The sequence below is a fragment of the Ceratosolen solmsi genome, unplaced genomic scaffold (genome assembly GCF_000503995.2).
Source record: "Ceratosolen solmsi marchali unplaced genomic scaffold, CerSol_1.0 scaffold13, whole genome shotgun sequence".
Lineage (NCBI taxonomy): Eukaryota > Metazoa > Arthropoda > Insecta > Hymenoptera > Agaonidae > Ceratosolen > Ceratosolen solmsi.
In genome coordinates this window covers 10,599,667-10,625,254 of record NW_011948418.1, presented here as the reverse complement: position 1 = coordinate 10,625,254, position 25,588 = coordinate 10,599,667, and the positions used below count along the sequence as shown (strand labels likewise).

Here is a 25,588-nt window from a genome sequence, read left to right as displayed (position 1 = left end):
TAATTTTGGAGCACATCGAATTAATAAGGTGTAAAAACTTTTGGTAATTTACCGTTTAATGGCCGTAATTTAGTAAACGATTATTACAATCAAGGTAATTTAATTTTTGCACTAATACAAAAGAAAAAGTCATTCTTTCCTTTGTTGAAGCGGCTTGCTGTAAATTTTCAATAAAAATCAACAAGTATAATTATTGGAGAATATAGAGAAAATGTCGGTGGTATACTGAATTACAAGAGATTATAAGTATTACGGTAGAATATTTTTGCATCTGTAAGATAATTAAGTGTTAACAATGTTGGGTGACTTTCAACTTTCATTGAATTTCCCATCATATTCACTTTACTATCTGCCTGGTCATTTGCATTAACCCATTTATAGTAGAAAAGCAAACACTCGCTCCGGACTGCGCATTATCTGCAAATATCGGACGCTGCGGTTTTTAATGTTGTGGTACATATAGGCGGCTCCAACAAAATTCATCATCATCGCATACACGCGCTCGCGCACACACGTAAAAAAATAGCGCAATTTAACGGCGTTGCTATAATTTCCCCTGTTGCCTACCCTTAATTTTGATTCACACTCAGCCATCGGATTTATAATAGATTCATCCTGACGCTATGCACGTCAATCTGAAATTCAATGCGGTATAATATATGTGAATGATTGCTCTTTAGGAAATTGGCTGTCAAGACACTATAAAATCGCTCATCAAATCGTATGATAAACTGAATTAATATCCTCGATTCGTTAATTTGCTCAATTACTCTCGGAATTTTGAAAAATACAATTACACGTGTATATCGTTAATTTTCATTTAACACAAGTCGAATATACTTTCAATTGCATTAATCCGTAAAAAATAGAATATCTCTTTAAATTCCTTTATCGAATAATAATTCAAATATACGTAGATATATTCATCAAACAACTCGAATGTAAATAATAGTGTTAGTTATTATATTTTCGATAAAGATGTAACTTCTTGTTTTACTTGTTTTATAAAAAGCAATTTTTTGTTTCTTTGCTCCATTTTAGAGAATTTTTATTTCATATAGTTGACAGCAAATATCGAATAAAAAATAAATAATATAAAGAATAAATAAAAACTATTTATCTAATCCAATAAATAAATTTACTTATAAATTAATATCATTTAAATGTAAAATTTATAAGAAACACGTTTGAAAATAATTGTATGGAAATATAGAGAGAACCGTTACTCATCGAAACGAGTGTTTTTTATTCAATGAATTGAATATATTTACTTTTTATTTCGATCGATAATTAATGCAATTTGTTTTAGACTACTTATTTGGAATATCATTATGATTTATATGTATATGTATATATATATATATATATATATATATATATATATATATATTAAAAGACTAATAGCGAAAAAAATAATTGTAACTAAATACTCATGTAAATAATATTTATAACTGTTAATAAAATTTTTATTTGTCTCTGAGGAGAAATGTTTAAATAACAAATATTGTTTAAAAATTAAATGAATAAATAATATGACGATTCGATTACGTAATTAACTTACAGCTGCACTGTAATCATAAGTATATTTACAAATGAAACAAAAAATTTTGAATGAAAAGTGTGACATAAATAGCGAATTTTTAGTTTATGCTAATACTTAATAAAACTTTTATATTTTTTAACAAAAGGTTTCATGTTACACTGTGTAATAATACTTGTATTACAATGTAAAGTCATAAGGTCTCTTAATAGTGATAATTTTCTATCGCCAGACTTACAATTACATACATAAAATTGTTAATTTTAATATATTTTTGTTTATATTCAAGTACAATTTATATTGTATTGTCTATTCAACGTATATATAACACATTCACATTGTCTACACGAACGATTAAAATTTTAATAATTATTTTCGTCTGCTTTTGATTAAATTTTAATTATGCTTATTTATATTTGGAAACAATGGCAATTATGGTTGACTTGAAATTCAACTCTCGTCTCTCCTCGTACCGTATTCCGCTTGACAAATAACGTAAACCTATACAACCAAATATATACTTCAGTCTAGTCTATACAGCGAGTACCAGTTTATATTATAATGCATATTATAACATTAATTTAATTTAATGATAGAAATTTACTAACTGCAAAGGAGGGCATAATATGTATAGAGACAGAGAGATAAAACGTTAATACGAGTTAACGGGCACATGTATGCGCGAAAGAGGGATATATAAATAAATGAATACGAGATAGACGATACAGAGTCAGATAGAGAGAGAGAGAGAGAGAGAGAGAGAGAGAGAGAGAGAGAGAGAGAGAGAGAGAGAGAGTATGTGTGTCTGTGCGCGCGTGCGTGCGTGCGTGTCCGCGCGAGTGAGAGTGAGAGAATGAGAGAGGAAAATACAAGTACACATAGTGCGTGTAGTGAGTCGAAGCACGCGAGGGGCGTATATAATTAAGAAAATAAACCTCCCTGATTCTCAAGCACTCTGGCATTATTAAACGAGTGTTCACGACACTTTTCTACGCATGCATTAGCACAACCCTGAGAAATTGGTTAAATGAATTTTCGCAAACTATTAAATTTCTCTTATTTGGAACTCGTTTTATTGAATTTGAGTTAAATTATAGCTATCCTGCGCTTAAAACTTACATCTTAAAGGTTACTACACCAACTGCAAGCGTCATAAGCATTATAATTTTCAAATTTTTCTATAACTAAAAATTTGTCCAATGAAAGCCACCTCTTGTATTACAGTTGAAATATTTAAAATTGCAAATAATTAATTAAAATTAATAATAGAATGTAAGATGAAATAAAGCTGTCGATGATATTATTGTAGAAGGGGCATTTAAATTTTATTGTAAAATCAATATTCACTTTTAGCACGAATACACTCTTAAAAATTATTTCATATGCATAGATATTTGTTTATTTAATGAATCATAAAACGATATTGCTTTAACCTCTTTTGATGCTTACGCATTTATTGTGTATAGTTTAAAATTTTCGCGCCTACTATTTAAACAATTAATTAACATTATGCGAAATATTTTTAATCATTAAATTACAAAATTAGATATTACGATAATTAGGAAATATATTAATCAATATACATACTTAATTCTTTATATGTTTATATACATTCTCTTTTATATAAAAGACGAATTTTTCATTAAACGATAATTTGGTCATAAATATATCTTTACATACCGTACATAAAAATTATAAATATAATTTATAACGTAAGAATAATAACGTAAAAAAGAATTCATAATATTATTCTATAGATAATACATATAAATACATAAAGTAGACGTAATTAAAATATCAATAATTAATTTTTAACAATTTAATTCGATATAATTTTTTATAAAACGGAATTACAATAGCTACTTTTGAATAAAAAATGGGAGAAATTTTTATTATTAATTTAAAAAGAAAAAAAAGAAAAAAAAACTAACCAATTTTTTTATCAACATTTTCGAAAATTAATTAAACATTTGAAGATAATAAGTATGTCATCTAAAAATATAAAAATATTCATTTTAATATATGGTTATTCCAATTATCTTATTCTTCTAGATCATCAACATTATTTTAAAATTAGATTTTAAAATCCCAATGTAAATACAATAGTAAATTGTCAAACTAGTTATGATATCAAAGTAAAAAGATATGTTTATAATTTATCAAATTTAATAATTAGCATCTTAATGCATTTAATAGAAAGGGAGTGAAAAAATGGATTTCAACTAGGATCCATACTCGCATTATTAGTCAATCCAGAATTTAATTCTGCGTCTTCCATTCGTTATCTTCACTCATTTTCTTGGCGCCGCACTGGAGTGAAGCAAAAAAAATTGGAGCGAATCGCCGCGTTCTAATATTTACCATATAAATCAACGTGACCACAAGATGATTTTCCCTATGTCATTAATAAAGAAACCTCATTAATAAAGAAATTTATATTTAAACCAGATCGTGTTGCCTTTGGTGTGCTCATAATAAAGAAGAAAATAAAATTCTAAAGCAGCTCGAGAGAATAAATGGTCAACAAGTAATTCTCGTATATGTGTGGCTAAAAACATTTACAATTTAGAAATGAAAAGGTAGTAAGAGAATTTATTAAGCAAATAAAAAGCAAAGGAGATAAAATGCAAATGAGAAAGAAAGCATTATTACATACGTATAGATTAAGTTGACAATTGTAGTAAATTATCAAAATTGTCGGATTTCAGTTTTATTGTATGTAATGTGTGTGTGTTTTTTTTTTTTCTTTTAACAACAAAGATTTATTTACAGTAAGCTATTACTTATGGTTTACTTTTATATTTATGGAAAAGCGAATTATTGTTTTGCAACTCGGAGTTGAGAAAATTATTGTTAATTCTAGTATATTATATGATTCCTTTTTAATAGAAAAACAGGAACTGTACTTTTTCTTGAATACTTTTTTGTTAATTTACTATTAAAATCTTAAAATCTTGATATATAATTATTTTATATTAGTGCATAAGTTTAAATATTAAAGAACTTAAGTAAATCTTCGGCAATAAATAAAACAATTTATATCAACTATTGTTATAAACATTAATAATTATAATTCTCTAAGTTTATATATTGTATATATATATATATATATATATATATACTAAAATTTATATATCAATACTGATATTTGAGAGAAAACACAATACACAAAATTATATATATGACACCTATTAGAAAATTTTACTATTAAAATATTGCAAATTTTTAATCAAGTTTAATACATTTATGTTAATCGTATATATCATGCATATTCAAAATAGTAAGAACAAATTCCTTAAATTAAGAATTATTTGATTATTATAATTTATTTTAAATGTATGCATTTATAAACACAAAAGTGGCTTTTAATCATTACAAATATAATTTAAAATTTAATGAATAAATATAAATAAAATAGATATATAATTTTGATTAGATTTATTAAAATTGCTTTCAAATTTTAAAGTTCGAAAAAACTTTCATAATATTAAATATTTTTATAGTTATTTTTAGATGTCATCAAAATCTCGGATTTCTTTCTCACTCGCTGAAACTAAGCTTCTTCTACTAGAGAATAAACAAAACAAAGAGAGAAAAAAGAAGATAGTGCGCAGAAGAGTGAAAGAAAGGGAGAAACTAAAACGAATGATTGGAAAAGGCAAGTGAAGTATGGCGCGCGTATCCGGTGTTCGGTGAGATAAGACTTTTAAGGGAACCCCGCTTGTTCTCTTTCTCCTCCCTCCCCCCTATCTGCCTCGCTGTCGCTCTCTCTCTCTCTCTCTCTCTCTCTCTCTCTTTCTCTCAGTTAGTTAGTCTACAATTTTTATTTGTGGCACGCGTGTTTGGACTTTAAATATCTGTGCTCTTCCCTCCTTTAGCTGATCATTTCGTTGCTTATACGCGATTATTTAATTTTATCATAATTCCAAACTTTCTCAAAGATTATATTAAATTTGTACAGAAGATAACAAAATTTATTCTTTTTTTGAGATAATATACATAATTACAAACACTAATGCGTGCTTACACACTTTTTAAGAATCAAATCATTTTACATAAATTTAATATATATTTTTAAATAAAATTTTCATAAGATAATAATTGTACCATACAAAAATGATCTTTATTTGAATAAATACGTACGCACACACACACACACACACACACACACACACACACACACACACACATTTTGGCTGAAGTGAATCATAAGAAACTAATATCTAAAAAAAATATTTATATAAAGGAAATATTTTAAATTGAAGAATTTTTTGTAGAATATTTTGAAAAAGTAAATTAAAATAAAAATAATATTTAAAAACTGATATTGTGTGTGTGCGTGTGTGTGCGCGCGCGCGTGTGTGTAAAATCCTTTTTTAAATACTTCCGATATAAAATATGAGCAGAATGTACGTAGGAAAATATTTTTGAAAGAATATTAGTATTCCATTAATATTTTTCTGATAAATTTGAGAATTTTCTTTTATATATTTATAAGAATATTATATATTTATATTATTGTAAAAATTTAGAAATGATTGTCTGCAATAGACTACATTTTAATGTAATATCGAGGTAATAGATATTGACATGAATATTCCATGTATAAGTGCATTAAGTGCATAAATTAGTTGATTCAAAAGTATAAATTGATTATATGTCTATCTTGTGATCAATGATCGACATTGCCTAAAAATAGTTATAAACATTTATATTTCGTTAAGTTTTTTTGGCTGCTTAACATTAAAATTTGATGTAATATATAGTTCTTGTGAATTTAATGACATCATTAGCCTTGAACTCAAATTAAACGTTGAACACTAGTCAATTCATACTAGTATCTTGATTGACTTTACACTATTTTAAAAATATGTTTCTTCTCACTTTCTTAGCAGACAAATTAATTGAACATTATTAATTTATCGTTAATTTATTTTCAATAATAAAATAAATGGCAATATTCTATTATTTTATGACAAATATTTTGATCACACGAGGTATAAAATATATCAATTATGATTAAATATTTAACATTGAGCGCCAAATTGAATGTGAACAAATTAAAGTATCCACTGTTTTATTATTAACGAGGCTGATTCGCATGCGTGCAAATTTATCATTTAACCCTATTATTAGTAACGTCATTCTTCGGCTGTTTTTGGTGCCGTGGTGCTATTTCCGGCCTGGCTGGGGATTATCTTTGGTCCAGGAGTGTCACACGGCACTTCGGCGCCTCCACAAACTAATAATTATTTTCAAAGCGAAGCCTTACATATTCCTGGTCCTTCTTCATTTGTTTCAGCCTCTCTCTCTCTCTCTCTCTCTCTCTCTCTCTCTTTCTCCCCTTCGCATTCGTACAATTAGTCCCTTTTATGATTTTACTGCTCACAGCATGGAATATGCATGACGAGTAGAGTAGAAATACGTCTATAGCGAAGGCTCGTCGTAGAAGTTTGGTGAGAAAATTTCCAATAAACGAAACTTTAATAATGGTTATTTCTATGAAGAAAGAAATCATATATAAATATAAAATTGGAATGCCAATACTTCAATGATAAATAGAATGCGTTGATGGTCACAGTATTTCACTTTTTCTATAATAATACGTGAAAAGTAAAAGGCACTTCCATAGAGAATAGTAGAGATGGATAAAAATAAATCCAATTGATGAAACGAATGAATCCCATTAATGAAAAAGCTTATGATTTTGTAATAATTTATACAAATGTCAGATATTTCATATATAATTTATTGCTTGCCAAATATCATAGAACACAAATATTAATATTAGGTATATTTTAAGTATTTTAATTACTATTTAATAAAATTAATTAAAAATATTCATTCCAAATATTCGTATGCAAAATCAACTATTTTAATTATACAACAATTTTGATCTATTGTTTAATAATAATAGTGAATTAGATAATTTTTTGCGTCGGTATATTTGTCTTTTAAACCAATAACAATAATCATTCTCATTAATATGTTTATGCACATTAATTAATAATTGTTATTCCGTGAATTAATTAAACTTCATTTATTCGTTTTCTTTGTTTGTTATAAGGAGAAAGAATTAATCACGTGTAATATCCCGTAAAGCCGTGCAATTTCCTTTGAAACATTGAAAAGCCCGTATCTTTGTCAATAATCAGTAATTTCGCATCAAAGCGAGTCGTTGGTAATCCTTGCATTTGTGACACAATTCGTCATGGATTGAAAAGCATTAGCTTCCACGGTCAACTCATTTTCTTTTTTTATCAATTTTATTTGGAGCTGTCATCGTCCCACAGAAATCTTTGCAAGCGCCACCTTGTCACATTAGCTTTTAATCTCACGTTTTTAATTAAGTATCAATGTTTGTGTGTATAAATATAGTATCTGCTCCCGCGTGCCAATATTTTAAGGCGTCGTAGGCGACAAGCAGGTGATTTGCTCATATCCTCATCACGTTCATGTTTAATAGCGTCTAATAGATTTGAATTTAATATACATTGAATAACGAAATACGTGTTATTATATTATGCGAAAAAATTCTTTTGATTCTCCTCCGTCAAGCATAAATAAAGATAATGTCATGGATCTCATTCTTGATGGGAACCCAATTCTTAAACAATTATTTAATAAGCAATTTAAAGGAGTGAATCATGGTTTAAAATAATATTTGATACAATTATAATATAGTGGCTTATTTTGTTTATATTTCGAAGTTAAGAAATTGTTTCGATAAAGTGAGTGTTGACCAATTAATATTACTACGAATTGTTATATTTGAGTTCAGAAAAATAGAAATAATAGGCAGAGTTATAATGACAGTAATAAAATAAAAATGCTCTTATTTATTAGGATTTTAATAAACGTAAATATTAAACGGAAAACCGATTAAGGATATTATTTTTTTCACGACAAGAAATATAAATAATTAATTAAGATATTTAAAAATAGATACTCTAAAGCAGATTCAAATCTGATACAATGAAGATACCTTTGATATTCCAAAAGCGACAAGAATGTATATCATGGTATTTTAATTTGAGTGAAAATGATTTCCGTTTACATTCATTTCTCATGTTTAATCTTTAATCTTCGTTCGTACTTCTATTTCTATGTTAAATTCATTTGATAAATAGTTTAACTTGTATACATCAAATGAATATCGCATGATTCTATCAATATCGAGGGATTGTAATCGGTGTAGATATGCAACAACGATATATCGTTTGAAATTATTTATTAAATAAATCTTTTTATAGTTGTGATTTATATATATATATATATATATATATATATATATATATATATATATATAATATTTAATATTTTTAGAGGAAGTGTACGCTTGGCAAATTTATTTTATAAATCAAACTTTTGAATAGCTTATTTCCAATTGAATAAAGTTGAGCAATTTTAACTTCGATTATTTTATAATTCAACTGTTTAAATACATCCTCTCGTTTTCAAACAAAAGTTTTCATTTACAATTTTTTTTGTTTTCTTAGATAATGTAACTTTGCATTAGTTACCTTCGATCGAATTACTTTTTTTTTCTCGCAGAATAATGAATGATGGTTCGCTGAAATATAAGTTTTTCAATTAGCACGAAATCGGCATTATTTTCCATTTCGCAATAGATGGATCTATTGTAAGATACCGTTGTCCAATTACTTTTAAATTTGGATAATAATCAATAAAAAGCGCGTCAAGCTTAATTCCCATCAATTATAATTGTATACCAATCGTTAGCAAAATGTGCACATTCGTATCGATATACATCACTGATCTAGGATGCGCATTACCAATGATTCAAACTTTCCGTCCAAATTGATATTAACGTGCTAGAAAACCCCAATACATAAATACATATACACACAGGCACGCGCGCGCACAAGCATCTTTTTTAACGAAATTTTTTTTATAAGAAGCCTTCAGAGGGATCGAGAAGCGCATTCGCCATCACGGCGTTAATGATATTTTAGCACGTGAGTGTGCTCGTACGCTCCTTGTTTATTATGAGTGGCTTTATCGTACAATCTAACGCCGGAAGAACACATCGACGTTGGCCGTGGCTTTCCTATTCACGTCCTCGATGACGCTTCGCTATATTTTTCATCTTATTCCTGAGACACGAGTTCATTTTACGGAGAAATCCTCAAGGAACATTAAACGAGCTTTAAATTTTAAAATAACTTTGGAAAAAAAAATAACAAAGGATCGGCAGAAAAATCTTTGATATTTCGCAAGAACATCGTGAACAATGTTACACAATCTTTCATGAAATTTAATCGAATTACGCCGATTGGCTGATAATCGTAAAATATTATGATATTGTTCTTTAATAATTATTATAGATATTAAGCTTCATATTAATTATATTAATTTTCTTTGTTATCTAAATTCATTTTATCTAAATCTTTCTTCTTCAAATGAAAAACAAATTACAGTTTCAAATACAATAGGGAAATATATATATATATATATATATATATATATATATGTTTTTTTTCTTCGTTTCTTTAAATCCACAGTTGGACGAGATTAAAAGGCTCTTTGTAAATTTAAATTGCTTACAAAAACCGATTGAAACATATGTGACAGTTCGTAAAAAGAATCTACTAAAATAGTGTATATGCCAATGGAAGCGCCTTTGAATGATTGAATGAGAGTATTAATAAAGGCTTTGAGTCGTAGTTACTAGATTCACTGCGCATATATAAATGTCGATTATAACAAAATTAGCAGGTCACATCGTTATTGTTAATATATATGCTGATGTAAAAAATTGTTTACCGTGTCTCTAAATGCATTCATTTTTATTCATTATAAGATAATCGTTAGAAGAATATGTGAGAAGATAAAGAAACTTTAAGTTAATATTTAAAGTCGCTTATATTTTTGTAACGTAATTTAAATCAATATTCTCATTACTATATAAGTTACTAAAGTAATCATAATTTTAATACAAAACTTAGAAAATCGATTATTAGCAAACAATTGATTTTTTATAAATATAATTGAACGTAAATTCTAAACAATTAAGTTATTTTACTTTTTGGTAGAAAAAATTACATTTGTATTCGTTATTAATATTCTTGGCTGTCAATAAGATAATTTATCATAATTAAGTTAACGTCTTTTTAACAAATTTTTAAGATATATATCTCCCATTTAAAGTCTTATAAACTTAAATGTTTATTGTAACAACTTAATAATGAGCATTAGATAATATTCAGTATTTTCATGAGGAAGAATTCTGCTTTGAAAGCAACGGATCTTTTCATTCTACTGATGTGAACATTTATTTTTTACGTCTGTTTCTAAAGTATTTATTTATGTTTCAATATGAAGTTTTAAAACTTAATTAGTAATGCATATGAAATTACAATAACGAAAGAATAATCGTTTGTTAGTTAACTCACATTTCATCAATTAACATATATTATAAGAGTCTAAAGTTTTAAATACAATTGAATAAAACAAATAATTTTTTTTCTGTTTCAATTAATAAAATTTTCATGCATCAAAACTTAAGTTTGTGGCCATGACAAGTTTCGTTCTAGTCTTGCAAAGGCATCGAATATTTTTCGATAGTTATGAAAGTCTTTCGAGAGAGGTGAAAAGCTTTCAAAATTTTTCGTATTTATTTTAAAAATTATTAGAATACACGCAATTATTCATATATTACAATAATAAATAGTAGCAATAGAGAAAAGACAAATATAATTTTTTTGAAAATTTTTAATGTTATTTTAGATAATTATGAAACTAAATAATGAATATGTACTACAACAATGATTATTCTAGAACTTGCAATTCTTTTTTTTTTTTTTTTTTTTTTTTTTTTTTTTTTTTTTTTTTTTTTATTTGCATAATAACAATAATATATTGCAAAACTTTTAAATATCAAATTAATAAATACATCAAAAATAAAAGATTTGCTTTATTGCTTATATCGTTTCGCTTAAAAATTATTTTTTTCAAAAGTAAATAATCATTTTTCTTTTATCAAGATTATGGATAGAATGTCTATTAAGTGTAATGGATCTAGAAGTGCATGTGCCAATTTGTTTAATCTTGGATAGAGTTGTATAATTTATAAAACTAAAGGTTAAGGAAAAATTTTAAAAATTGTATATTACAAATTATATTTACGTATGAATGAATCTTTCCATTATTTATTGTAATCAAACAATTTTTATAATTATCTCTTATAGCAAAAATAATATTATAAAGAATACGATATGAGTTTTAATATTTTTAATTTGTTTGTTTGTTTGTTTGTTTGTTTTTTATAATTATAAAAATTTATCAAGAAGTTTTGCATCTTGAATAATTCATCTATGACTCTAGCAACAGTGCACGAATTATAATTTCAAAAATCAAAAATAAACGATTGCAACAGCCAACCGCACTCTGCCGGCAACACCACAGTGGAAAATTAATGTTTTCCATTACATCGTACATTAGAACTACGACAAGAGAAAAATCAAGAAAGTGTATAAGATAGTAATGAGACAAAAAAAAAAGACAGAAGCTATGAATTTCCGACAGTTTCAATAATGAATATGTTAACCTCGAGACAAATATATAGTTTTGGCACAAATATATGCACTCGTGACTTTAACATTGCATTTGACAATATCTCGCATCATTACTCGTGTCTATTATCTTTTGTATAGAAAGGTCGAGAAGCAGATAAGTATATAAACAAATCGAAAAACGCGTAAAGCGAGAGAGGGGGGGGGGCAGCGATGAAATAGAAATAGTTAAAAGTTATTTAAATAAAAAGGAGTGTTTAACAAACAAAAATGTCTGAAGAAAGTTTAATGTGTAAAATGAAAATAATTCAATATATATATTGTAATTATTCTTTTTTTACGTATAAATATACTATATATTTTTCGTAATCTATTAATCGATCGGCACAATGTTATTTTCATGAATATTGGGAAATTCTATAAATTAAAAACAATGTGATTTTTATACTATTGTTAACTTTATTTTAATTTACTTATTTATCAGACAAGTCGCGATCAATTACTTTATGGTATCGTATATTACTTTAGTATTATGATGACATTACAATGTAGTTTTTAAGTTGTCATAAATTTTTTATATCTTAAGAAAAATTCGTCAACAATAAATGTAGAGAAAACCTAATAATACAAAGGATATTATTTTACTTTATAATTCAAAATACTTCTAGGTAAGTTTTCCGGCGAAGGAAAATAAAACAGTTGATAAAACATTCGTACAGTTGTGCTTTGCTTCATTTCTTGTTTTAAAACATAAATATCATAAATATGTAGAGTTTTAGAATTACTCCATAGATGAATAAATTTTTGTTGTTATAAAAATTTTTCATTATTTTGCATTTATCAATATATACGTATAGACGTATAAATTGTTTATGCCACGATATTTATTATTTTTGTTATTGCAAGGTAAATATAAAATTGTTATTTACATACGAGTTATGTTGCAACGTATGAATAAACGTAAACGAGAAATGAAGAAAATGCTACAATGAAGGTTTTGTAAGATTGTAAAATTTGAAAAATCCAATATCTTAATTAAACAAATGACAATAATAAAACATAAATTATTAACACGATAATATTATTATTAAAAGAGAGAAAAAAAAATTTATTATTATTAAATAAGTCGTTGCATTTCATCAAAAATCAAAATTATTTATGTACTGTAAATGCTTTTGTTTACTTTGTCGATTTATTTTTTGTTCTTGTTGTTGGATTTTCCCGATTATAGTTAATGCATGAGCTGATTTTAGCTTTTGCATGGACTGAAATACGTTTTTAAGTATAGCTTATTATTCAGAATCCAATCGGAAAAATATCGCGGCGGTAAAAAATAGATATTTCGATATTTTACCTGATACATTTCGGGGCAACGAGCGAGTTCTTCTAGACGCATTCGCTTGCTTTTTACATGCATTTGACATGTCGCCAGGCAAATGAGAGAATGATATATTTTTTTTTTTCCCCCGTATACTGGATATTCGATATAAGCAAGAGGAAAAATAATTCTCCCTCACATAAATCCGTAAGAAATTCGCTCACATTACCATCATTTACTCGTAATTTTTAGAAAATGTTAATCTTGCGCCTCGAGTCTTTTTTGTCTTCAGCCATATTTTGACACATGCTGTTCTCGGATAAAAATATTTCAAGATCGTCAAAGAGATGATATGTGTGTATACGTGTGGGCAGTTCGTCAAAGATTCCAACTAAGGAACTCGGCTAGTCGTATCATCGTGACTTCCGCGATATTTTCCATAGCTCGAAACACTTTTAACTTATTTTCAAACTAATTTCAACAGCAGCTTCGTCATTTCTATGTATCGAGCGAGCCTCCTATTCTCACTCGGTTGCACTCGAATAATTTATAGGCACAAATTAATTTTTGACAGGATTTTAACTTTGTGATAAGAAGAATTTAACAGAATGTCCGTTTTGAAAGTGTCACTTTTAAGAATCAGAGTTCTTCTACGGCAAGACCAAGATTTTTTGCGTAGCAGACATTCATCTATTTATACATCCGTCAAATAAAAATGTTATTCAATAGTTATCCGAATAAATCTTTATTTTTAAATACCGTTATAAATAATATTTCCGTAAGGGTACGCCTCGAGCTATAAGCGTTTTTACTTACAAACAGAGCATGTGACACACATGCTTGAACGTAAGCTTAATCGTTGAGCACTGATTTGAAAGATCGGTTGAAGCAAAGCGCGCGTGATTACCAATTAATGGATTATTCGACAAAGACGAATGATCGGGCGGCTAAGTTATAAGCGTAATGACCAAACGAAGAGCCAAAGGGTATACGAAAAAGCGAACGCAGTGCCGAGAAACAATTTTGCAGGATTTTGCAGGCGGAAAACATAGGCTGAAGGCATCACATAAGAAAATAAGAAAGCCCGATGGTATTGGTAAGGACGAGAGCTATCTCTCTCGGTCGCAACGGCAGCCTCTTACTTTGTATCAGCTGCAGTAACGACGAAATCCTGAGTGGGAAAGGGAGGCGCGACGCCGCGAACTACGGGTGCGTGCTACGGTTACGACGGGCAAACAACTCTCAGCGCCGTTGTCGTTGTCCACGGCGCCGTGACAATGGTCAAACTGCCGTGTCCTACGGGCGAGTCGGCGATCCCCAGCTGCCGGCAGCAACACGCACGTCCCCACACGCGTATTTAACATAAGCGCGCATCGTGGCCGCTGGCCTTCGAACGGTGAAAACGACGACGTGCCCAACCAAGTTTGTGTGTGTGTGTGTGTGTGTGTGTGCGTGCGTGCGTGCGTGTGTGCGTGTGAGAAAGAGAGGAAGAGAGGAAGAGAGGAAGAGAGGAAGAGAGGCAGAGAGAGAGAGAGAGAGAGAGAGATAGATAGAGAACGGTATGCGTTTACTTGTGTTGGCGTACGGGGCGAAGAAAGAGCGGCGGGAGAGGTGCGGGCGACGAGTACGCGCCGTGGTTTATAAATATTGTTAAATAACGTCTTTGGCTGCAAAGTAAGAGGAAGCTAGATTAAGAAGTGGATGAGGCGGAAGAGGGAGAAGAGGAGGAGTTGGCTCTTGTCGGAAGAGGTCGCCACTTCTTTATATCGAGCGAGCGAGCTTTTCGATTAATGCACATGCTAGGCTACTGTTTGGCTTGTGTACACGGGCTTTTGACGTTTACGACGTGATAGAGAACAGTGACAGCAAATGCCTGCGACTGAGAGGGAAAAAGCTTTTGACGGTCAAGAGTACACTTACCTTGCAGCACAAATGAATTTTTCCTTTACTCTGTAACCATTAATTCTCTCTCACACTCTCACTTCCTCTCTCTCCTGCCTTCATCATTAAGTGCATATGTAAATGACTGGACCAACTTTGTTTTCGTTACTAATGCTTTTGACATACTGATCTTTCGTATGAATTTCATATGATTTTTTAGCTTTTCACTAGAACATTGGATTAATTTGAAGTAATTTCACCTTTTTTTTTTTTACATTTACTCGTTCTGTTACTAATTTTGTAAGTTTCATTGAAAGAAAAAAAAACAAAATTTTTTTATTAATTTTGATGTAAATGAATTCACTCAATTAAAATAAAATTACTAAATAAATTTGAATATGGAATACACTCAACTTTTTTTTTTTGAAAATTCATCAAAGTATAATCATCTAAAACTTTCAACGATTAAATAGAAAGTATTACTCAAAATATTTTTAATGAAAATTCTTTTTCACATAAGATTATAGTTTTTAATTAAAAAAAAAATTAAATATTAAATAAGTGAAATGAAAAATTTATAAAAATAGTATTGCAATTAAATTCAGAATATTTTTAAAAAGTAATATATACATAAAAATTTTGCATTTTATAACCAATAATTTCATAAAAATATACGGAATGTTAGAAAGTAATGATAAAACATAATTTTCATTATACGCACATAATGTAAAATTTTACACTCTATTATCATTAGAAGATTTATTTTTATATTTTGCGTATGTGGCAGTGTTAATGAAGATGAATAAATTAATCTCATAAATATTTTTTTAAGATTACATGAATTTAAAATTATATTTGTCTAAATATGTAATACTATATTTCGTAAATGTAAGATATAGTTATAGAAATAAGTAAAAATTTATCGAAGACAGACAGAGATTGATATATTTTTTATAAAAATTCATTTGCTTGATGATGCCAAGGAAAATATTTTCAATTATTATCAAGTCAAGTAGCAGAAAAAGTATTAAATAAATTTTGTTTGTTACTTTACAAAAATAATTAAGAGACTCTAAGTAATCATAATTTTGTAAGAAAATGAACTTTCTTTCAAATATTTAGTACTTCAATATTAATAAATATATATATTAGTATCTATATTATTATACTGTATATTTTAAGAAACTTGAGGAAACTATCAGAAGTTGCTCAACTTATATTAAAAGACGTTTTCTTTTAATTATACACACGATATGAGCATTCAATTTCTAAGAATCAGTTCGACAAATGTAATTACTCTCTATAATAAAATCAATCGATTGAAAGTACCAGAAACTTTGCCTTTAATTGCTAAGAACTCTAGCTGAACGATTCGTTAATTATATTTGAAGAAACAAAAGTTACGCAGTTGAAAACTAGATTGTTTTTTTTTTTTTTTTTTTTTTTAATTACAAAAATATTAACAATGCTAATCGTATCTCTTCATTATCAATGTAATACATGTATGAATATAATTTACTGTAATACTATAATACATCCATGGAGTTTTCTTTCTCCGCATGCGAATAGATATGGACCGTGTGAAATTGAGCGTAAAACTATTATTAGTCGAATAATATTTAAGAATCGCCTGGTCTGGCTAATTTCAATTTATCCAATCCAATTTATGCTCATCTGATATCCAATGATATATCTCATTCGAGTTCTTATAGAAATTATAATTGAAATTTTTTTTTAGATAACAAGAGATAAATCAGGAAACAGATGTAAAAAATTCATTGTTCGTCGAGGGAAATCGAAGAGGCATCGGTTGCAGTCTCTAACTCTAGAGAATATAAATAGAAGCCGAGTGAGTATAGGGTAACAGCAATAGCGGTCATATTTCTTATTATATACTGTACTTTATTGAGTGTAACACTACAATTGAAAATGAGCTTGGTAAGTAGCCTAATAAATGGAGTCTATAGTCGGGATATACGTATATCGCAGTAAGTTGGAATTCCCCATTATTCACACTATCGTAGCAACTAAATAGACGTATTTATGAATGCTTAGAAAGAAAACACGACAAACGCAAACGTGGATATTCACGTTTAAATGTCCTCTTGGCATAAATGGCATTCAAGTCAGCAAATATTTTGCATCTGTAGATACTAAGAGATACTTAACCTTTAAATTTGGAGTAGCCGATTGACGAATATTGAAAAATATACTTTTCCCGAATTATATAGACTACATCTCAGACATTTGTAATATATAAAATAGCTTGTAGATATAATCGATCCGATGTATATGCGAACACGTGATTTTATCGAATTGTTTTATTTGTCGTGGCTGGCAGAATTGTCAATAAGGTCATTTCAAATCGAGGCACATAAAGTTACGCACTCGCAGTATACTGAATCTCAATGGAACATAAAGGGAAAGAAAGTAAGCGGCAAAGGGGTTGCAAAAGAACAGTACAAGAAGGCTAAACGATCATAAATAGTAATTCTCGTTCGGTTTTCTTTGTTTATTATCCTCAAAACTGGTATATCTCATATGTTGTATTTATTTGACAAATTATTTCCCAATGTACCACACCATCATTTTATATTGTATTTATTTTTATTGAAGCATAATTCATAGTAGAAGTGTAATGAATTTCTGGCTATTAGGAAGTCTCGCGTGAATTGTATAAATAAATTTGCATTGCGCTCGTATGCGCAAACTGTTTCTCTCCCTGTTGAAGAGTTACGCTCCACGATATCTTTTCAAAAAATAATTGTTTATGCTGTTCGAGTTTCAGCTGGCGCTCAGCGTCGTTACATTATTATACGCGGCAATAAATCTAAGCGTTTCTTTCCATTATAACGCTGCAGTTTTGCGTTTTTCTTTTATTTTTTCCTCCTCTACCGAACCTTTTCAAAGCGACAAATACGAAAGAATTATTTGTATCGTATAATACATTTGAAAGTAAAGTATAAGCTTATTGTTATTGCTTGAAACTGTATAAATGTAAGTTTTACGTTAACATCGTCAATACTTGGATAATACTTTAGAATAATGAATCAATGCGATATAGAGAATTACAAAAATTACTCATTTCTTAGAATCAAAAATTCATACCACGAATGATTTACTTACGATTTATTCGTTAAATTTATAAAAATGGATAATCAATTCATGCCGAAAAATAAAAAATTAATAACTCATTCGATTTTACCTATAATATTTTAACTTTGAATGATATTTGACACAAGTAGAATGAATTATCAATTGAGGAATACATTTTGACGAATCAAGGGTGGATTTGGTTATTACACGAAATAAAACGATATATTATTCTTCAAAATATAAAGAGAATCTTCGTATTTATTTGAATAGCAAAATAAATGTTTGATTACAAATTCCATTTATATATCTTAACGTATTTATATGCTTATTTATTTTCAGTCATCTTCTTAGTGCTATTAATCATCATTTAGCCTTGTATTTTCATAATTTAGACTAAATTTTCTAAATTATTATTATAAAATCGATCTACTATATCGTTTTATAATATCAATATTATTATAAATTCGATAACCCATAAAATGTGTATTTTAGTATATTTTTAAAGCAATAGTAATATGGTGGCTACAATATAATTTGATTTATTACTTTAGCCTGATATAAAGCAGCGGTATGATTAAATAATTTATTTGCGAAAATGGAGATTCTATTTCTTTTTAATATGGAAATATTTATCTTTATATAGGAATTATGTATTTTTTATTTTACGTCCTAATCTATATTATCATAGTCGATGCAACCAAGAGATTTCTTTTAAAATATTCGAGATGCAATATGGGCCAAGGTACGGCATATTCAAATATTGTTCTTTAAAAAAGTGTTCATTAAAAATAACAAATGTTTCAATACGAATACTTAAATGTTAATAATGACTCGTATTGACGAATTATACTTTCTAATAGTACCATACCGTTCAATAGATGGGCTCTATTAAATGAAATCATATTTGGAAAACTGCAACTATGCCAAGTAAGCATCCGGCCACCAAAGGGATTGTCAATCATTACTTAGCGGACAATACCATTTACCTCGTCTATGAGGATGGATGAGGTTCGATTAAAGTTAATAGAGTCTAATAGCCATATAAGCGAGACTCCTGAGCAGCGACGTCAGATTTTCTCTTTGATTACAATTACTAATACTAGCTATATTAATTTCAGTCGAATGAGTTGCCGTAAATTCGAATGAATAGGATTCATTTTATTTATCGAATCCTATGACCATACAACATATAATCTATTAATCTAATGATCTAAAAAATGTTATTAATTAAATAGTGTATGGAATAATGCTGAATCGCTATTCTAGAACTAAGTACATCACGTTTATGGCATTTTTAGTTGGTAAATGTAGAGGATTAAACACAGGGAAACAAATAAAAAATAAAATATAAAAATAATAAAGGGTGGAGGAAAAAGGTCGCGAGCGAGCATCATACGACTAACCAAGTCGATCCCATCCGTCCGAGATGTCATTTACTCGGGGGCTGAAAACTGGTCAAGAGCACAGAGTTGTGTCGTTCTACTGGTGGGTGGTGCGTATTGATCGGGTTTCCGGAATGTGCCGGGGCGTAGAAGTGAGCGAATTGACGGATAAATGCGCCTGTGCGTGCGTACGTGTGGGTGACTGACTATATGCGGGTCCCAAGTCGTTGGATTCGTTTGATTTGTGTTTGATATTTCTCTTAAGATCGTAAAGGAAAATACACTGCAAGGAGGTTAAAAACACATTTTACTGATATTGAATGATCGACGCCGTTAAAGAGTTTATCAATATTTAATTTAAGAAAATAAACACGCTTTCGGTACTTTTTAATGTTTATTTAAAATAAAAAATATTATGCTGATATTTGGAGTTATTATTTGTTTATTACGAATTTTTAATAAAGACTATACTGATCAATGCAATAGTAGGATATTTTTATTTAATACGAGGATATTATCCGTGAGTTAAATATTTTCTTCAAATAACCACATTTTATGAAATCGAAAATTTTCATACAATGTATTATCAATTTGTGGCTTTAAAAATAAATACGATCAAAAACCGAAGTCAAATATTCATGTAGTTTATTTAGTTAATTCACTACCCAAAAGCGCTGCATATTTATTTAAACTTTAATTTAATACTTTTAAATAGTATAGAATTGACTAAGTCCGATAGAAATTCAATTAATGCGATTAGATTATTACAATAGTCGTAGAGGTCAAGTAGGGCTGAATTATAGACTACGTTGAATTTGATAATATTTCAATAATGGAATTTCATAAATACTTTCAGACTACTTCATAACTTCAGAACTTCATAATATAAAAAATTAATATGACAAAATAAACATCATTAAACCGTCAAATTAAATAAATGTTTTAATTATTAATGTAAACTATGGTACAAAGTTAAAAAAGTATTTATAAGTATCAGAAATTATATAAGAATTTGTTTATTTCAAAATTCTTATACTATTGTATATATTTATGTATAAAATATTGAAATAAAAATAATAAATGACAATACAGATAGTAGTTATAGAGTGTTTATAAACTTAATTGTAGCTTGCAAGTCGTCTTAATTCACTTTATGTCTCTTTAACACATTTCTTGGAGCTTTAAAATTTAAATAAAAATAATGAACTTTACAAAAAATATTCTAAAAATTTAGAAAAAAAAACAGAAACAAAGTATAGGCAAAAACAGATAGAAAGAAAGAAAAAATAAGGATAATGAGCGGGATAGATAATAAAAGAGATTTTTTTTAAATAAGAGAACTTTTGGAAAGAAGAGTGAGATAATAGGGGGAGAAAGAAACAGTTACCCTTAAAGCTTAGAAGGGAACGGTGAAGATGATAAAAGTGGCGCGGGAAAGCAGAACTTCTCAAGAGGGAGATAGAAAGAAATTTCTTCTGACGTACGACTACGTGATTCGATTTTTCAATTGATCGTAGTAGGACAGTGTAAGCAAGAAGGAAATAGAGTGTGAGAGCAAAGAAGAAAGATAGAGTAAGATAGATAGATGGACAGATAGATAGATAGATATATATATATATATATAGAGAGAGAGAGAGAGAGAGAGAGAGAGAGAAAGAGAGAGAGAGAGCGAGAGGAGGAAGAGAGCAAGGAGGTTGAAAAGAATAAGGGTGGTGAAGGGGGATACATGGGAGCTAGTAAGTGGTAAAGTAAAAGAATCACAAAATATCGATAGAACAATTTGACTTTCACATTAACTCAAACATTGTATACAACTAAATATAATTTCGAAGTATTGCATAATAGTTAGATATAATTTGTTGTTAATATAATGATATTCTTCAATGGAATTTCAAATATTTAGCTAAGTTAGTCGAAAGTTAGCTAAGCTCTTTTAGTTGAGATAAATATTGTATCAATATTATTTGATATTTAAATGAAAAATACAAGGTAAAGGGGTCAATTCCATATTTGTTATTAATTTCAACTCTTATCACATCGAAAATTATCTATAATGATGAAAATCTTCGTATCCAAAAGCACGAAATATCACAATTCATTGCAAAATAAAACGAGTATAAATATAAATAAACATTTTGGGGTTTCAACAGATAATCATAACGTTCATTCACGAAAATTCCGCAAGGACGCATAAAGTGGTATCGCCTCGACTGCCAAGATATTATTCTCTCTCGACTTCATATGCTTATTATGCAGAGCATAATAAATATACGATATACGATACGATGGGAAGAGCATAATAAAGTGACTTACCGTCCTCGGCGCTGATGGACGTTTGCTGAATGATGTTGCTCGGTGTCTGCGAGATAGGAGGTTTCCTCGAGGGTGAGGTTTTACAGGCGGCTGCGGGTGGCTGCTTCAGGGCGCTGGTCGGTACAAGGCCCTCGGGCGGCGGCTCCGACTGACCTGGGGCCGAGGGTAGCCTCACCAGGGTCCACTCGCCATTGCTTCCAACGCCAACGCCACCGTTCTCCAAGACCTCAACCTGCTGACCCTTGGATACGCTGAGTTCTCGCGAGCCCGGCGCTGCCAAATGGTCAGCCACCACCCACGTCATCTCCGCAACGCCAGTCTGAAAATAAAGGGATCGATTATCGTTAAAAAGCTATTCCGGGTGTACTCTGTGTCGAAAATAAGCTTTCCAATGGAATATTCAGCGTGTTGAGCGTGTATGTCGTAGCGTGTCTATAGAGTTGGCAAAAGCTTACTGTCTTCATGGATTATGAATCTATAGACGTAATCAACAGAATATATCCTAAAAAATTTATCCTAAACATATATGTGATTCAATAATAATTTAGCTCTTTTAAAAAATAAAGTACTTACCAGTTATATTCTCCATAATATTAAAGGATTAATTACGTGAATGATATACAATTAATTCTGAGTAAATTATTTATTTAAAAAAATTTTTATAATACATTTTAGTGTTATGAATTTTTTTATTTAAACTTTATTACTTGTACAAGTGACTACATTAATAGAACTTTTCAGCCTTGATAAAGCTTTAGTTTCCGTAAAAATTTTAATTAATTTCAAATTGTCCTTATAATATGTATGTGTTGGCGCCCGCGCATGGTTGTCTTAGATCACAAATGTCTCTGTATAAAACTTATATCGTTAAACGCTAGATAGAAACATTATAAAGTTATTTTTTAAATTTTGTATGTTCAATTTAAATTATGAATTAAATTTTTTTATTTCACCGATTAAATAAATATAGCATAAACAAACTGTAATGTTTTTATACAAAGTTTGTAAAACAAGTAGATAATAATTATTATTTTACCGCAGTTACAATTGGAGCGTATGCAAGGATTCTTATGTAGGAAAAAAGAAAGAGCGAGAAAATACACAGTCATTAATCTAAATTAATCCAAAGGGAGAAGACGGGGGTTTTAAGGACTTCCCTCAAGAGATATCGAAGGTCTATATGGCCAGAAGCATGAAATGAAAAGATGAGAAGATAATTGTTGTGGCGCACAGTTTCAGCTAAGATTCATTAGTTTCTCGAAATGATTAGATAAGATATTTATTAAATAGGCTTGTAATTATAACAATTAGACTATATAAAATTATGTAGACTTAATGTGTAATATACTATTTATAAATCAATACTAATATTATGAAATTATAAATTAAGCTTATTTTGAATTTTATTCTTAATAATTTTATTAATTCTTTTGCAATTTTCGGCCTTTGAAAAAGTTACTCGATCACAGTAACTGTGTTAATGATAGTAACAGAATAATGATATTGAGCAATTTGTTAGAAAAGTAAAACTTATGCAAAGTACTTACTTCATTTTGTTCTATTCGCTTGTTTACTATTCTGTAAATCATATTATAATTATAAGGAGGGAATAGTATAGGAATGTAGCAATGAAAGGAAACTTGTATATTAATTACATTGAAATTATAATAAGTGCTAAGTGTTGCGTATAGAATTTTATCTTGGAAAAGTAGAAATTCATTTAATTGGAAGTTCACTTAGTACGTTTAATAAAAACAAATATTTAGACGACACGAAAGTCAAACTTTAATACTTTTAGTTAAGGATACGAACGTAAATGCCTTGAAAGTAAATTTATTTCAGTCTCTTCAAGGATTTGCAGTAAATTTATTCGTGGTAGTCAATCCCAATGATTTTAATTTTTTCCATTCTTAGCAAGTATAAAACTAAATTCATTGTTATATTTTCTTTCTAAAACATACGAATGTCAATTGGATTAATATAAGTTTTATAGGAATGCGAAATTGAATGTTTTACATGTACATGTATGCGAATAAGCTTACAAAGATACATACAAAAATGATGAATTTAATTAATTTGAATAATAAAAAAATCTGCATATTGAATTTCTCTAACATTTCACTGTAATTTAATTAAATTTTGATCTTTCTAGACTTTCAAATATATAAAATATTTGAATACTAAAAATATATGAATGTAGAATGTGTACTAATTGAACGTTATACACAGATCATAGATGTTAGATGTTAAAATTAAAAAAAAAAAAAAAAACAGTTTCATAAATTTCAAAGATATAATGAAAAACAAAGAATTATAGCATTGGAAAGTGAAGAAAGCCGGTATCGCAAAAGTCATCTGCTGGTAATAAAACCTACCTTCTTTCGCAGTGCAATAAATAAATCGTAATAGAACTGGCCCCTAAAGAGCCATAACGACCGTGAATCTTACCACTGTTAGCCAGAAATAGAAACATCAGAGAATGAAATAAGAGCTTTCGCCAAGCGGAAGAGGAAAGAGAGCGCAGCTTATTGCAGGAAATATTGGATTCCCGTTTGGCCCTCCATTGTCCTCACGCCCGGGAATATGCACGCGAGCGATAAGCAAGTAGTAGTGGGCCGACTCGCGTACTCCACTCCCCACACTTAGACCGAGTTCGTCAGTAGAATCAGCACGTGTCCGGTTGGACGGGTGCAAGTGCAATGAGTTGTCAGCTGTCGGCATTGTTATTCTATCGGTTTATCCATTTTAAATAAAGGTCTGCTCTTTCCGAGATTTCTATTTGACGATCGGACGTGAATGGCCGTTATTTATTTATCGATCACCCCTTGCCTGCTTATACTTGTGAAAGGTATGCGAAATTATTATAATTGTGGGTGTGAATTAAGCGGATAAGATGTGTCGTTATTCAAATACCACGAATAATTACGAGTAATTATCTATTTTTCATTTATATATGGCTCGATAAATATATTGTGACTCACAATTAACAGTAAATGGCTCTCTGACATATTGTCTAATATATTTTCTCAAATATATGAAACAATTTACAATTAATTATTGATTAATCTTATCTGTTATAAATTATCTGTTTTTAATTACACAAACTATAAGAAATCACGTAAATATTGATAAATATTTTACACGAATTAAACTATTAATTACGTTTTAAGTATTTTGAAATTCATATTATTCAAATCAATTAATCTTTAGTATTAAAATATCTAGGCAAATAATAGAGAATGAAACTCTAGCAACAGAATGTAAGATTAGAACTTCGATTGAATTGTTGTAGTACAAAATTCATTAATATTTTATTCGCTTGATCGATACGAATTTTATATGCGAACGTATGCTCGATCACTATTAGTGACTTTTAAAACAAAAGCAAAACTTAAGACATTGACTATTTCCCAATTATTTACCTATACGTCACAATCGTCTATAAATCTATATAATATTTAGTTTACTATGATGAATAACCCAATAGTTGTACTTTTGAGCTGTACGATCAACTGGATGAATG

General features: G+C 29.0%; 1 protein-coding gene across 7 annotated transcripts in view; it reads right to left on the bottom strand.

The window, feature by feature from the left end:
- trio (trio Rho guanine nucleotide exchange factor) overlaps positions 1-25,588 on the bottom strand; it is a 110,930-nt gene that overhangs the window by 33,288 nt on the left and 52,054 nt on the right. For all 7 annotated transcript variants that reach the window (XM_011497205.1, XM_011497199.1, XM_011497201.1 and 4 more), the window contains one exon: positions 22,066-22,384. In XM_011497205.1, the coding sequence (XP_011495507.1) occupies positions 22,066-22,384 (319 nt within the window). The remainder of the gene's footprint in view (positions 1-22,065; positions 22,385-25,588) is intronic.